At 46.7% G+C, this 16,026-nt stretch overlaps 2 protein-coding genes and 1 non-coding gene across 3 annotated transcripts; 2 read left to right on the top strand and 1 right to left on the bottom strand.

The window, feature by feature from the left end:
• Positions 1 to 1,065: 1,065 nt before the first annotated feature.
• Positions 1,066 to 1,204, bottom strand: LOC124650736. Its single transcript, XR_006987159.1, has one exon. It is a non-coding gene; the product is annotated as a small nucleolar RNA Z247 (small nucleolar RNA).
• Positions 1,205 to 1,975: 771 nt separating this feature from the next.
• On the top strand, positions 1,976 to 2,491 carry LOC124646724 (putative ripening-related protein 6). The gene has a single exon (XM_047186801.1). The coding sequence runs from the start codon at positions 1,976 to 1,978 to the stop codon at positions 2,489 to 2,491; it is 516 nt and encodes a 171-aa protein (XP_047042757.1).
• Positions 2,492 to 15,052: 12,561 nt separating this feature from the next.
• On the top strand, positions 15,053 to 15,568 carry LOC124646723 (putative ripening-related protein 6). The gene has a single exon (XM_047186800.1). The coding sequence runs from the start codon at positions 15,053 to 15,055 to the stop codon at positions 15,566 to 15,568; it is 516 nt and encodes a 171-aa protein (XP_047042756.1).
• Positions 15,569 to 16,026: the final 458 nt, after the last annotated feature.

Here is a 16,026-nt window from a genome sequence, read left to right as displayed (position 1 = left end):
GATTTCTTTTTAATGAGATAAATCCATGTAAACTTGCTAAAATCATCAATAAAGCTCACATAATAGTTGTGTCTACCAACAGAAATTGGGGCGGGGCCCCATACATCAGAAAACACAAGTTCAAGAGGAGCGGTGGAGACACTAGTGGAAATCGAATAAGGGAGTTGGTGACTTTTTGCTTTTTGGCAAGAGTCACACACTGACTCTAGCTTTCCATGAAATGGAAGCTTATTATTCCTAAGCACTCGTTCGACGATTGAAAAAGATGGATGACCAAGACGGCTATGCCACCTCGAGGATGAAACCTTGGTGACGCCAAAAGCTTGTTTATTGGGGATTCTATCATGCGGAATCAACGGGTAGAGGCCTCCTCTACACCTGCCTCGATATATTACCTTCCTCGTGACCTGATCCTTGATCAAAAAGAATTTGGGCCAAAATTCAACATAAGCATGATTATCAATGGTAATGCGATTGACGGAAAGAAGATTTTTATAGGCATCTGGCACATGAAGGATATTGTTTAATAGAATTTTATGGATGGGGGTTTTAATAACCGAATGACCAATATGGTTAATTTTCATACCTGCACCATTTGCGGTGTGAATTTGTTCCTGCCCGCGGTACTTGTCGCGGATGGTCACCTTCTCTAGTTCGCTGGTGATGTGGTCCGTGGCTCCGCTGTCCATGTACCAATTTGTGTCGACTCCGTAGGAGGCGGCATTGGCGGAGTGCTCCTCTTGATCATCCTCGCGGTAGCGGTTCCAGCAGTCCCGTGCGTTGTGCCCGGGTTTGCCACATATTTGGCATGTGACCTTGGCGTTGGCGGATCCTTGTCCGCCGCCGTTGTTGTTGTTGTTGTAGCGATGGCCCCCCTGTTGTTATTATTGAAGGGGGGTCGGCCTCCACGACCTTGGCCGCGGCCTCCATTGCCACGACCACGCGGACTACCTCCACGTCCGCGCCCACGCCCATGTGGCGCAGAGAAGTTGGCGGAGTAGTTGGCGGAGGATTTGAAGCCTCCGCTGCCGTCCATGCTTGATCCGCCGAGGAGCTCGGCGCGTTGGTCGAAATTCGACATTTGCGCGAACAGGTCATCGAGCGTGATAGGCTCCTTGCATGCATCAAGTGCCGACACGAGCGGGTTGTAGGTCTCATCGAGCCCTGCTAGTATGTATGAGATTAGTTCATCCTCGGCGAGTGGCTTACCAGCCGTGGCGAGTTCCTCCGCATAGGACTTCATCTCGGCGAAGAAGGCTGGCACCGTCTTGTTCTCCTTTCTTGCATTGGCGAGGGCGATGCGGAGGTTGTTGATGCGGGAGCGTGAGGTTGAGGAGAACATGTTCTTGAGGGCGTCCCAGACTGCCTTGGCGTTCGTGAGCACCGCCACTTGGATGAGGACCTCCTTGGTCAAGGAGTTGAGGAGGTACGAGAGCACCTCCTGATCTTGCGCCTCCCACGCGACGTAGGCTGGGTTCATCACGTCCTTGTCCTTGCCCTCCGCGTCCTTGGCGGTGAGGGTTTCTGCAGGCGCCGCCATGGTACCATCAAGGTACCCGAAGAGCTGAGCGCCCCTGATCTTTGGGAGGACCTGGGCGCGCCATAGGAGGTAGTTCTCGCGAGTGAGTTTCTCGGAGACTTGGTGGTTGATGGTGACGATGGCTGGGGACGACATGTTTTGGTTTTGCTAGACAAAGGTAGAAGAGAATGGCTCTGATACCATATCAATTTGGTGGAATCGCTCACCTTTCTCTCGGTGGCGTGTACGTGTTTATAATAGCCAGGAAGAGCCCCTTGGCGTGGCATTACAAGGCAACACCAATCAGCGCTTTAATGGGCTTAATTGGGTTGATTACAATCAGCAATTACTAGGCCCTATTGACTACGGGATTACATAGAGAAGGAAGGAGATGATACTGCCGGTTTTGTACCGTTACATGATTTTCGCTAACACCCAAGTGCAAAGCTTAGCAACATGGCGAACGCCAAGCTCCTCGCAGTCGTTGCCATGCTCGTGATCCTCCTGGAGGTGTCAACGTGCGCCGTGGCCCGGCACCATGGCAAGCCGGACCCGTGCAGCGGCGAGGACGACGGATCCATGCTGGGTACGCTGCACAAGCACAAGAAGCCGGGACACTGCCCGTCGCCGGGCGGTGGCGTCGGTGGCACCCCTGGCATCATGACGGTGAACGGGTTCCAGAAAGGAGAGGACGGCGGAGGGCCATCAGAGTGCGACGGCAAGTACCACAGCGATAAGACCTTGATTGTGGCACTATCGACGCGGTGGTACGCCGGCGGGCGGCGGTGCCACAAGCCGATCCGCATCACGAGCAAGCAAAACGGGCGCACCGTGGTGGCCCGAGTGGTGGATGAGTGCGACTCCAACCACGGCTGCAAGGACAATATTGTGGACACTTCTCAGGCCGTGTGGGATGCGCTCGGTCTCGACAGCAACATCGGCGAGGTCCCCGTCACCTGGTCCGACGCATGAAACCCACGGCGAGCGGTGGATTCCATTGGGATGTAGCGTTCGCAAGTCAAGTGTCAGTGTCGTTGCTAATCTCGATGGGTATAAGGTATTTGGTCGAGCAGCAGAATAAATAAACTACAACTACTACCTCGATGTGCATAGGGAATAACCTACCTACGTACATACATCGCGTTGATTAAACACGGTCAGAGGGAGTAGTATGGATGATAGTGCGAATTTATCATCTTGTAAAAGTGTCACTCTTATGTAATGTGTGTTTCTCGTTGCCAGTCTCAGTTTGATTTGTTTTCTGCTAATATGTTGCGTTGTGCATTGTTGATTGTTCCCACTATGACTGATCAGGCAGGCGTCGTTCGTTTGGAGCTGAATATATTTAGACGCCAACCTCGAAATTTAGTTAATTAAGTACATAGTAATCAAATTTGACCGTGTATTTTGGCTATATGTGAAGTTCCAAATCTCCAATCAACGTGACGTATAGTGGGAAACCTTGACTGATCACGACCTAGCTCAGTTAATGAATCCTTCGTATAAACCAAACCTGGAATTTTCACAGCTGCCGAATTCTGATCGATGAAGTCGACGGAAGCATATATGAAATAGTAATCAGCAGTGTACGCTTAAGACAATTCGAACGTTAATTGATCATCATAAATTAGCATATAAAAACTGTTTTCCAATATAAATGGCAAAGCTTTTGCCACGTTCCAATAAAACAATTTTTTTTCAAACTGGGCTCATCCCCTTTTTTCCCAATTTCATAAAAAAAATCGAGTATTAAATGAAATTCGAAGTGCTCCCCTGAAAGACAAAATTATAAGATGGGATATACTCCTATGATGACAGGAGAGGTATATTCTCCGGGGATTGGATTTAGTTTTTACATCATCTAAGGCTCAAAGTAAGAACCAAGACGGGTTTTTTTTTTGTTGCTTCAGTTTGACTTTTTTCGACAAAGGATGTTTTTATTACTAAAAAAATTAAGTATTACACTCGGCCTCTGCATAATTAGGATGTACACAGCATTTCGAATTCAAAGGTATAAAAGCCAAAAAGAAACAGCACACACCGAAAGATCCTCCAAGAGATAATGTATGTGCCTATGTTGATGGTGGTCCAATCCGGATATTATGTTGCGAATCATGTTAGAAAAAGTATCTCTCCCTGTGTCACTAGTGGAGAACAGGCCTAATGTCGCGGGTGGTAAGGTCCATTTGTCGCGGGCGGCCATCCGCGGCAACGAAGACGCGATAAAAGGTCCACCCTTTTGTCGCGGGTCGTTTACCACCAGCGACATATAGTCGACCACGTGGCAGGCGCGGGGCGTGCAAGGAACAACCCCTTTTGTCGCGGGCTGTATTACCACCCTCGACAAACGGTCCTCTACATGGCGCACGCACAACGCTGGTGCTTTAGGGTTTGAGGGGTGCAGCCCCCCTGCCACCGCCCCCTTTTATTTCATTTTTTCATTCGAAAATAAAAATTGCATATATTTATACGCTACTAGAAGTTGTACACGTTCATTCATTATATATAGATCGATCAACCAAATATTGGAAACAAAAGTCGATTCCCCTTACATATTCGTAGATTCCCCTTACATATATACATGGAGCTCACGACTACCGGGACTAAACACCGTCTATTTGGAGGGAGAGGGAGAGCGCCTATTTGGACTAAACAAGCCATTGTTGTCTATTACTTCTCTAAGCAAAAGTCCTGCCACTTCCTCCGCAATTCCTAGTAGGTGTTTCTTTGGTTGGAGTGTGTCCCGCATGAAGTCGACCTATATAGGAAAATGAGATGAGTATGACTATATCAATGTTGATAACGAAATATTGACGATAATAAATAAAGTTGTGAATGTTATTGCTTACGTTGAATTTATTATTGTTCTGCTTCTCAGTGGTTAACATGCGAATGGACTCGCAAACGTAGTATCCACATAGACTCGTCCCTTGTGGCTGCTGGGTGCACGGTACAAGAGTAAATGTTAGCCTCTCTGCCTAGGTACCCTCAGTATGTTTCCTGAAAGCTATCCAAGCCCTGCCAGGCAAAAGAATGATTGAATGAGTGAATAATTAATTGATATCTCACGAAAGATATAGCGCGACGATGAAGGAAATTACACTTGGAGCAACTTCTGCAGGTCGCGGAACCCGTGCAGGCCTCTACTCATTGGATCCCTTACTTCAACTATTCCCTTATCAACTTGAATGTCTAGTAGAATCCAGTGGAAGCTGCACATGTTTATGTATATACGTCAGGAATTACACTTAACATCGAGTAAGAAAAATTGAATGTGCATAAAAGATCATTAAGACTCTCACTCGTAGTTGTAAGGAAACAGTATTGAATCACATAAACTTTGCTCCCCCAAAAACCTTAGTAGGTTTTCCCCCGTTTCTTCGCCTTTATGCTTTACGTTTCAACATGTACTTTATCTGGGTCAATAAACCCAATATTGATAATATTATTACTTTTGCATTCACTGTTCTTCACGAGCCAGATGCTGTGACTGCAGCTCTGCTCCCCAAAAAGATTCATGCCATCTGTACTTAGACCAAACCATAAGTTCCTTGCCTCACCTGCAAAATCCGGAAACTCTCTCCCGATGTTTCTCCACTGCCGACCATCAGCGGGGTGCCTCAACATCGCGTCTTTCTTACGTTCTTCCATGTGCCATCGCAACAACTTGGCATGCTCTTTGTTTCGAACAAACGTTTCAACCGTGGTTTTATGGGAGCATACCACATCACCTTCGCAGAACCCTCTTCCCGGGTGGCTCGCCATCAACATCACCAGGGTCATCTCTTCTGATCTTATACCGCAATGCACCGCATATCGGGCATTTATTCAAATTCTCGTACTTCTCACCGCGATAGAGGATACAGTCATTAATGCATGCATGTATCTTCTGCACATCTAATCCTAGAGGGCAGACAAGCTTCTTTGCTTCATATGTACTGACGGGCAATTCGTTATTTCTTGGAAACAGCTTCTTTTATATTATCATCAATTTTTCAAATCCCGAGTCACCACACCGACCTCTGCCTTCCATTTCAGCAATTCCAATATGCTACCCAACTTTCTCTCGCCCATCTTCACAACCTGGGTACAACAATTTGTGGTGGTCCTCTAACATCTTGTCGAACTGCAACCTCTCCTTATCCGTGCCACAGTCTCTTCTTGCATCAGAAATGGCCCGACGAAGATCATCATCAACAGGATCATCCGTTGCATGTTCTTCACCTCCTTCTTCTTCATTGTCTTCCATTGTGGTTTCATCGCATTCAGAGAACATAGATCGGCACTGGTCATCGTTATCTTCTTCTTCATCGCCGTCTTCCATCATAACCCCTTCTTCTCCGTGCTTGGTCCAAACATTATAGCTGGACATGAATCCAAACCGAAGCAGGTGGCTCTTAATGTCTCTTGAGCAAGAGTAATCCTTCTCGTTCTTACATTTCAGACATGGACACCACATAAAATCTTGCTTCGACTTGTTGGCCTCGGCCACAAGCAGAAAAGAATTCACGTCCTCTCTGAAAGCGGGAGCACATCGGTTACCGTACATCCATGGATGATTCATCTGCATCATAAGTACAATTATGTATCAGATGCAATCACCTTGCTAAAATTGCTATTTTACGAATTATGTATACGAGAAAATAGTTGCTAACCTTTTAGGATCAAAATGAGAAGAAATCTTATCAAATAAAATCAAGTGACATCCCTCACAAGCATTTCATCAAACACCTCTTGTGCACATGAAGAAAAAAGAGGTAGCATAACTCCCACCTTTCACCACCAAGGAAAAAAATGTAGGGAGGTGGGGGGGGGGGGGCTGGCTAGCTGTATATATAGGCATGGCCCTTTTGTCGCGGGTTGTACCACGACCCGCGACAAAAAGGGTGCCAGCAGGCGGCGCCAAACCTCATGTCCCTTTTATCGCGGCTTGTGATACGGCCCGCGACAAAAGGGCGCGACAAAAGGCCCCGGGCGACACAAAGGGTTTTGGGGCTACGTGGCCATGCCATTTGTCGCGGCTCCAGACGGACCCGCGACAAAAGGGTTCCACGGAAGTCCTGTTTTCCACTAGTGTGTAGACACATCCATCAAGAGGTCACGATTTTCTGCACGCTTTAGTTAACTTAAGTTTTCTGTGGGTTTTTAGTTGGAAGCCACTCGTCACTACTAGTGCGTATCGAAACTACATGGAGTACGTACCTAAGTGTTTGGATGTGCCGTTAGGCATTTCTCGCTGTTTAAGAACATTATTACTCACCTGGATCTTGCAAAATAAAGAACATAACTGCTCACAGATAATCATATCATTCTAGCCTTCTCTATTGATACTACGTAGTCAAGCTAAGCATACATGGTCGGTGTGATGCTTTATAAGAACAAAAAGGAAAATCAACGAGACGACCCTTTCAACTAAGCTTTCTGATAAATTGATTAATCTCATATATTAATGCATGTATACGATCACAGTTCTTTGGTGAAAGATCTCGCTTATTGCGTACTCCATCATTGGCTGAGAGGATAAGGACGTACATAGAACATAAAAAAAGACACGTTGTGATTTGCGAGTCCCTTTCCAGCCCGCGCATGCACGGGCCTATTATTCACCGGTAGATGCATGGTTTCAGGAGTCAGACCATGTGACGCGCACCTCACCGATGTTGGTGTCGAGCCCAAGTGCGTTCCACACAGCGACAGATGTGTCTACAATGTTGTCCTTGCAGCCGTGATTGCTGTCGCACTCGTCCACCACACGTGCCTGCACGGTGCGCCCGTTTTGGCTGTTCGTGATGCTGATCATCTTCTGGCACCGAATCCCGCCTGCGTACCACCTAGTTGATAGCGCCGCCAGCATCTCGTTGTTGTTGTGGTACTGGCCGTCGCACTCTGCTGGCTCACCCTCGCCGCGCTCGAACCCATTCAAGGTCATCGTCGCCGGCATTTGGTCAATCGCGAGTGCACGCGTCGACCCATGCAGCAGGATCACCACGAGCACGGCTAGAGCTGCGATCTTAGCGTGCGCCATTGCTAGGCCTAATTAGCTAAGCTCCTGCAGTCCTGCTGACTAGGCTTGCATGCGCTAGACTTGCTCGTGGGTGCTTTTGGCGATTGATTCAGGTGGCCTATATAGACAAGCGTCGCTGTCTCGCGTGCATCGCTTCTTGTTTCAGAACTGCGACACTAGCTAGCTTATTCCTTTTCCTTTGACGAGCTCGATACTCTCGATCGATATGGAACTAATTAACGGCTTGTTTTGGGGGCTCTTTTAACTTGTTTTCAGGACACTTGTGTAGTTGTGTGTGGTGTAAAAACGATGTGTTTGGATTTAATGGTGAGGCTAAGTATTGCAGCGGTAATACCCGAGCGAATGGCAACTGAGCAGGTCGCCCGTGCCGGAGTTGACAGCAATTCTTACTCCATGTGAAGCTATAAAATAACAATCTCAAGCTTATTACATGCGCATCAAAAAAATTCTTCTAGAATGGCATCACGTCAGAAGTAGTATGCAGCTCCTTTTGGTGTATAAGGCGCGATTGGTAGGTGGCAACCCTTTTTAGACTTGCTGGGTCAGGCGCCGGGAGGCCTTGATCTAGTGGAACGGGCTAAAAATCAATTTATCCATTTCATTTGGTTGCCCAAGACACTTTTATGCACAGGGAGGGAACGGTAGATGCAGTGTTTGGTTGACTGCAATACGCCACTCTATGGAAGTCTAATGCTAGTTCGTATTGTTTGGTTGCAACATTACCTACTTATATGGCAACCTCTTTCTTGGAGAGGTGAGCTTACCCAGCACATATCAGACAATGCAGATGAAATAACTAGAACATAAGCAGTTCATCATAGAGGGTCTGCCTAATAGAAGCTACCATAATTACTGATGCTCCACGAGCTAATCCCAAAAACTACAGCTCGTGATGTGTCACTAGTTCATCATCGGAGGGGTTAGTATATATACCACCTCCCAAAATATTATAGTCTAGGCATGGAGTTTTCATGTGTTCCTAGCTAGTGGAACGGATATTAGATGGGACAAAACAACAAAGCACTAGCAACACTAACAGTGGTGCTCGCGTATCCATGTCCTAAGACATGCCGTCCTCTTTGGCCAATCATGGTAGCAAAGTCCATGCCATCGGCCTTGTTGTCCGCAAGATAGTTGATCGCTAACATGAGGTTGTGCGGAGAGAAGATGTCTGGGCCACGCACGTGGGACTGATCTAAAATTGACTTCATCTACTGGTAGTTGGTAATGCGCATGTTAAACAAATCCTGGTGCTTCTGGGATTGCTAATAATGACGACAGTATGTTAGTTGAGTTCATCAAAACAAAATGAACATGCTCAACAAAGAAGTGATATGCAAAGCCCACCATGAGGTGTGACTTCAGCTACTCCTTGTCCATCATGATGGCACAGCTGTCGCTGCAAAATGTCACTCATGGGAGTTTCTTAACCTTGCACACCATTGCCCATCTAGTTCTCCACTTCCTCACTACGTTCTACACCTGAGAAGGGGAGACGATACACCTGTGAAGTCAAAAATATCGTTGCACAAACTCTTGTGATGTTGTTCTTTGATCCACAGCTATAGTCAACCCCCTCTTGACTAGGTCACAAATCGTGCTCAGTACGAACTCTAACAGAGGTGTTTCCCACACCATATTTGGTTTGGGTGGAAAGCGAGATGGATGAGCTAGCGCCTTTTCTGGCTCCATCCATGCCATAGATGGCTTGTTCATTAGATCGGGAGAAGGCGGTATGACTTACACAAGACAAATGAACCATGCCATTTAGTTGCGCATGGTTCATTGACCAACAAAAGCAATCAAAACAATGGTAATCACGGCATAGAAGGCTTACACTGAGTGGTGCAGGTCTAAGCGCAGAGGTTGGTGAGTTGGACGGAGTGGATGGCAGCACCACAGTGGTTGTGCTCGACGGAGTGGAGGGCATGACAACCTAAGGTAGATTTTACACTTATATTGTGGAACTGGTAAATCTATAGCACAACCTAAATTCACTAAGGTGGGTAAAAGTGGTTCCATACAATCTAAATCCACCATCTACAAAATTAATGTGTCACATGTACTGTTAGATCTACACATGTTTACCCTGCATACACATCTATCATATCCAGGGTTTCAGCTTTCTTACAGAGACCAGAAGAGGATCCAGCAGAACAGAGGTCGGTGAAGATGGAGAAGGCACGCCGGCGGAAGCCACAACCGAGCTCATTGTCATAGCCCACGAAGAAGCTCCTGCCATCACCTTGGATCTAGGACGGGGAAGTTCTCGTCTTGGGAGGAAATTGCTAATTTAGATTTGGATGGTGAGAGTGGAGCTAAATAAGGGGCGTAAATAAGGCGGGTGGTGACCGAAAAACTCCCACCGCTTTTTCATCGCATGATGAGTACATTTTTGGAGTGTTTTTACTCCTATATTTCATATAAATATCCTTGTGTTCCAATAAGACTTTTGTATTTCACTGCGCTTTAGCGCACCTTTTATGCTTGTTTCCGCATGATCTCAAAGTATTAATGCAATGATGAAATATCAAGAAAAACTATCATTTTGATGATATTTTGAATTGATGAAAGTCATCTAAGAACTTAAACCACGTGCCTGGGCCAAAGGAGGGTGCGAGGAGGAACTCTAGAGAGTTTATCGGGCATCAGTACGGGGGGACCCTGCCCATACCGTCCGCCCGTACGCTGCGCCATGAACTCCGCCTCATCAAATAATTTCACCTCACACAGACGGATTGGAGATCCAACATACACAGCCGCCAGAAACACCGAAACACCACCTCTGGGATATATCTAGAGGAGGAATTTGGGTGAAGACATCATCTGGGCTGATACACTGATCATTGGAGGACAAACCATCATTCCCGTCATCATCAACCGCTACATCTTAATCACCATCACCAATCCCATTCTTATTCAACCATAGTTGTGATCTCAATTGCTATTGTCCATTTGTATTTGAATTCATACCACTACGTTCATTCTATCCATAATACCATGATGATGTTCTTGATTGCTTTCATATGTGAGTAGTTCCATTTGTTTTTGGGGAGATGGAGAAACCCTAGCATGACTATGAGATGAATCAAAGATGATCTATGGTTTTAATATATGAATGTGTGTTAGTTTTCTCTCTAGATATTATATGAAGTGGACCACGTAATATTTGCGGACTAGAGAGAGAACTAACCTTTGAAGTATGATAAGGTGTACGGCGAGAAGTGACATTACCGCGGTGTTGCTTTATCATATGGAAGAAGGGGTAGAGAGAGACTCACTAAGCTCATATCGATAACCATGGGGAAACCATGAGCGTTTCTCTAGTGGTGGGAGGAGAAGAAACGAAGCCGGGCTGCATTTGCCCAATGATAAAAGTGGCGGCCGGCGGACGGAGCACACCCCCATAACCCGGTGCTCCGTGGCCATACGCGTAGCCGAAGGGCGGAGGAACGCCTGGCCTGAGAGGAGCTTGTGGAGAACCCGCGAACGACGTGACAGGAGAAGAAGACCCAGACGGCGGAACAAGCGCCCTGACAGCCGCCAACGCCACGGCTGAAGGGCGAGGATGCCCCTAACGAGGAGCCTGACCACGCGGAGGCTATGCATCATCCATCACACGAGGAGGAAGAGCCGCAATCTCTACGAACAACCTACGGCGGCCCGGCCTCCAGGCGCAGCTAAGATTAGTCGACAACGGGCACAACTAAGACTTGTTGACGGCGGGCACGGAGACGGTGGTGACACAGTCAGGCAGAAGTCGATGCTGAAGGAGAACTCTGATAACGGCGAGGTAGGAGAATACGACGGCAGTGGCCAAGGAGGCACAACTGAGGTCAGGGCAGAAACGTGAGGCAGGGCGGCGGCGTTGAGATCCAAACGTGGAGAAGTCAAGCTGCAATCACGCTCCCGTGAGACCCTTGTTGCTAACAGAAGCCTACTTGCTCTTCAATGGCTGAAATGGAGAGATCGACTGGGTCTGCGTGTGAGTTTTTTTTCTGAGCTCATGATTGTTAAATTGTATAACCCCTGTCGCCAAAACTTGCTCACTTGGGACGCATTTGGGCGCGTTTTTATTTTTGTCAGTAATAATTTAGCTGTGTAGCCATAGTGTCAGTATCTTAACTAGTATCATGCACATTGATTCCATAAATTTACTAATGTGGCAGCTAATAAAGAAAAGGGAAAAGATTAGAGTAACATAGCATATCACGAAAAAAGTTAGTGCCAAACAAATTTTATATATACACCAATATGCATTATGATTCTGAAAAGCAATAAATATAGCATGATTATAATATTGCTATATTTTTTCGATAAAAGGAATATATTAATATCGATAGATACCAATTGCAACCAGCCTCTGCAACAACGCAATACCCTAAAGGTAGTATGGATGCACATAGAAAAAAAAATTAAGAAAACAGAAGTTCCGCCACTGTATTCCAGCTTTAGCAACAACAGTACATCCACCACCAAGACAACACCTGAAATCCAGGCTCTCCAGAAGTGGCGCCTCCAAGAAGGGAACTGTGCACAAGCGTTGTGGTCGCTGGATCAAAAGATCTTGGGTTTGCACCCTGAAGATAGTCTTCGCTCTCAAAATAATGCCTTCAACAAGACCATTGCCAAGTACAACTAATTAAGGCCAGACCTTGAATTTTCACCCTGAAAGGTAAGACTCTGAACTTCACCTGTGATGCTGTCCTCACTTGCATACTGCTGCTACGAAACCTATAATACCAAGCAAATCCCTCAACATCACAGAGACTCGATCCTTCATTGCTAGTCCTCCAATCCAGCCTTCATGAAATTATCTGTCTCTGATTTCACTATGGACTAGAATGTTATCTGCTGGCAATACAGAATAGAACTTCGCGTCGCTCCCTCCAGAACCAAACAGCCGGAATAAAAGCATGTGTGCGCACGGCCGAATACCTCCAATCCATCAAACTTCAGATATGAACAATATTACATTTGCCAGCGGAGCCTTCTGAAACTCAACATTCAGCCAAATCCAGACGGGCATGCATAAAGTAGATCTTCATCTTGGCGCGAGAGAGATTCTAGGACCACCACCTTTATTCATGTTGTGCGAGCAGCCCGCACGCCACCTGCCGAAAACCTGCAAGGCACCGCACCAAACCTACCAGCAACCCAGAGTGCAAGACCAGACGGGGAAAGGAGATGACAAAGCGAAGATCCTCCACCCGGAATCGGCCCAACACACAGCGAAGATCGAGATTGTGTGTGTGTGTGTGTGGGGGGGGGGGCGGGGGCTGGGAGACACCTAGATCAAGTTCTAGGGTATCTACCACCACCACTCGCCGGCCCTGCACCTTCAATCCAACCATGGCGCCGCCGGGAGATTATATCCGCCACCACCCTACCAGGGGCGCCGCCCTGGGCGCTGCACGAGACGAAGATCCGGCCAAACCGGCCCTAGCGGCCATGGCGTCCATCCCCGACGACCTCCACCCCCAACCACCTTCGACGGTTGGGTCCATCGCCGCAGCGTCAAGGGCCAGCGGCAGCAGTGGCGAGAGGAGCGGGCGCGGCGTGGGTCTTGGCGGCGGCGCGATGGGAACGCCCCCGGTGTCTCCCTAGGGAGCGATACACGGGGTACCAAAACATCTTATCTAATAATACAGCTATATGATACTACCCACAACAGAAATAGTATCATACACAAATAGCATATGCATAATACTACTACAAGATATATACTTACCACTGTGACCATCCTAAGTGTACAAACTGGGGTAATAAACCTTCCGTTTCCATATAACGATATTGGAAATTTTAACTTCTAAATGAAAGGTAATGCAATAAAATTGTTGCTCCTTACAAGAAAATTATCTTCTTGTTTTAAAAATAAAATCTAGATAGGAAATTTTAGAGGTCAATTGTTGTACCTACAAGATCCATGTAATCCATCCTCAATGTTTTACCCCCTTAAAAGATGGACAGTGATGTGGTGGCCGAACGTTTCTACGCATGGTTATTATTACGAGAAAGATGTATATTGTATCCACCCAGAGTACATACATCTGCTGCTCCATGATTACTCAGCTAGGATCTTGGATTCTTCCTTGCTTGGAGAGGTAAAAACTGATACCATCTCTCTGGCAAGAGCGACATGCCCTGTTCTCTCTTCAGTTATTACCGCTGTAACACATTAGCGGACGACATGTAATCCAAAAGAGCCCATCTCTACTCAAATTCAGTTGTCTTACATGCATGTTTCAACGCAACAATTTTAATTAGGCCTGTATCGACCATACCGGTCGAGAGAGTTTTTTTTTTTTATAATGGACCTTTTATTATGTGAAGCAATTACATTCGATTTCTGCATAGGTAAGATGCACACAACCGTTTAAAAAGTCTCAACGGTCTGTAGTGATAAATAAAAGACGAATTACATATCAAATATGAGCAACTGTAAGACGCCTAACATGAAGGCGGATGCCCAATCCGTAGATTATGTTGTCACCCATGTAGGAAAAAAGTATCCCTCGCCGTGTCCTTCAACCGTGTACAGACCTCCATAAAGATATCTCGATTCTCCACCTTTTGCAGCGCATACCACGAACGGAGAGTAGCGATACATCTGTACATAACCTGCAAGAGATAACAATTCTTATCATTAAGAACTTTGTCATTTCTACACAGCCATAGCGACCATATAATGGCAAGCGCCCCCACCCTAATAAACGTTATATTTCTGTGATCGATACCATGAAGCTAATTACCAAAGATATTGGCCACACTAGTCGGGGGATACAGATCAGAAGCTACTTGGATGCATGACCGTATAGACTTGGCAAAGTGACGTTGGAAGAACAAGTGTTTAGTCGTCTCGTTGTGATGACATAAAACACACTGCGTACTCCCATGCCAATTGCGTTTCACAAGATTATCTTTGGTTATGATTACTCATCGACGCAAATACCAGCCAAAAATCTTAATTTTGAGCGGTATTTTCATCTTCCAATTTTTTTTATCAACTGATATTTCAGGTTGAATAATTGCATTGTACAACGAACTTACAAAGAACTTTTCATTGGATTGTAAGTTCCAACGAAATTCATCATGCCCTTTGGACAACTGAATGGACTCCAAACATAGAAGTAAGGCATTTCATGCAAAAAGTTTCGGACCGATTAAATCTCGTCTAAACGTCACCGTCGGAGGTGAGGTTGCCATTACTAATGCAATGATATCACTTTTACTGCGAATAATGTTATATAACAGTATAGAAAAATTCCTCGTACTCACCTAAGATGTATAATTAGTTAGGAACCTTTGACGGAACCACGCAAGAGACCAGGAGCCACACAAGGGCACATCCGCACATGTGGCTAAGTAAGTACGGTATATTCCAAGCTTGGCTTGCAGCTAGCCACCTAGCTTCGCCTATATAAAGGAACTCCGAGAACCAGGCACTACAACTCGATCAGTACCAGTGTACCCACTCCCACGGCGAGTCAAGTGCAAGGCTTAGCAACATGGCGAACGCCAAGCTCGTCGCAGTCGTGGCCACGCTCGTGATCTTCCTGGAGGTGTCATCCTGTGCCATGGCACGGCACCACGGTAAGCCGGACCCATGCAGCGGTGAGGACGATAGCTCCGTGCCAGGCCTGCTGCACAAGCACAAGAAGCCCGGCCACTGCCCATCGCCAGGTGGCGGCGGCGGCGGCACTCCTGGCATCATGACAGTGAATGGGTTCGAGAAAGGCCAGGATGGCGGAGGGCCGTCGGAGTGCGACGGCAAGTACCATAGCGACAAGACCTTGATTGTGGCGCTGTCAACACGGTGGTACGCCGGCGGGAGGCGATGCCACAAGCCGATCCGCATCACGAGCAAGCAAAACGGGCGCAGCGTGGTGGCCCGAGTGGTGGACGAGTGCGACTCCAACCATGGCTGCAAGGACAATATTGTGGACACCTCTCAGGCCGTGTGGGATGCCCTTGGGCTCGACAGCAACATTGGCGAGGTGCCAGTCACCTGGTCCGATGCATGAAAACGGTCATGGCTTTATTTATAACCTGAGGCCTTATGTTTAAAAAACCCACAGCGATCGGTGGAGGCCATTGGGATGTAGCGGTCGCGAGTCAAGCGTCAAGTCGTTAGTGTCGCTGCTAATCTCGATGGCTATAAGCTTAAGGTATTTGGTCGAGCAGCAGAATAAATAAAATAGGGTCCCAATAAACTACTACTAGTACGGATGATAGTGCGGATTTATCATCTTGTAAGAGAATCACACTTTATGTAATGCACTTTTCGTTGTCAGTCTCAGTTTGATTGTTGATGTTAATATGTTGGGTTGTGTACTTTTGATTATCTTTTATCAAATGGAAATGGATCTGTAAACCCGAAAAAATGGTGGTTTAGGCCTGAAAATTCTGTTTAAATTCAATATCAGCCTGTGGTGGTCGAAACTAGAATATGGATCTGGTCCTTGGCAGAATATTATGAGAA

Source organism: Lolium rigidum, chromosome 4, assembly GCF_022539505.1.
Source record: "Lolium rigidum isolate FL_2022 chromosome 4, APGP_CSIRO_Lrig_0.1, whole genome shotgun sequence".
NCBI classification, from domain to species: domain Eukaryota; kingdom Viridiplantae; phylum Streptophyta; class Magnoliopsida; order Poales; family Poaceae; genus Lolium; species Lolium rigidum.
Note: the sequence above shows the minus strand (reverse complement) of the source record. Positions and strands in the feature narration are given on the sequence as shown.

What these genes read in the sequence shown, in the direction of transcription:
- LOC124646724 (XM_047186801.1), top strand. Translation starts at nt 1,976, where the DNA reads ATGGCGAACGCCAAGCTCCTCGCAGTCGTTGCCATGCTCGTGATCCTC.
- LOC124646723 (XM_047186800.1), top strand. Translation starts at nt 15,053, where the DNA reads ATGGCGAACGCCAAGCTCGTCGCAGTCGTGGCCACGCTCGTGATCTTC.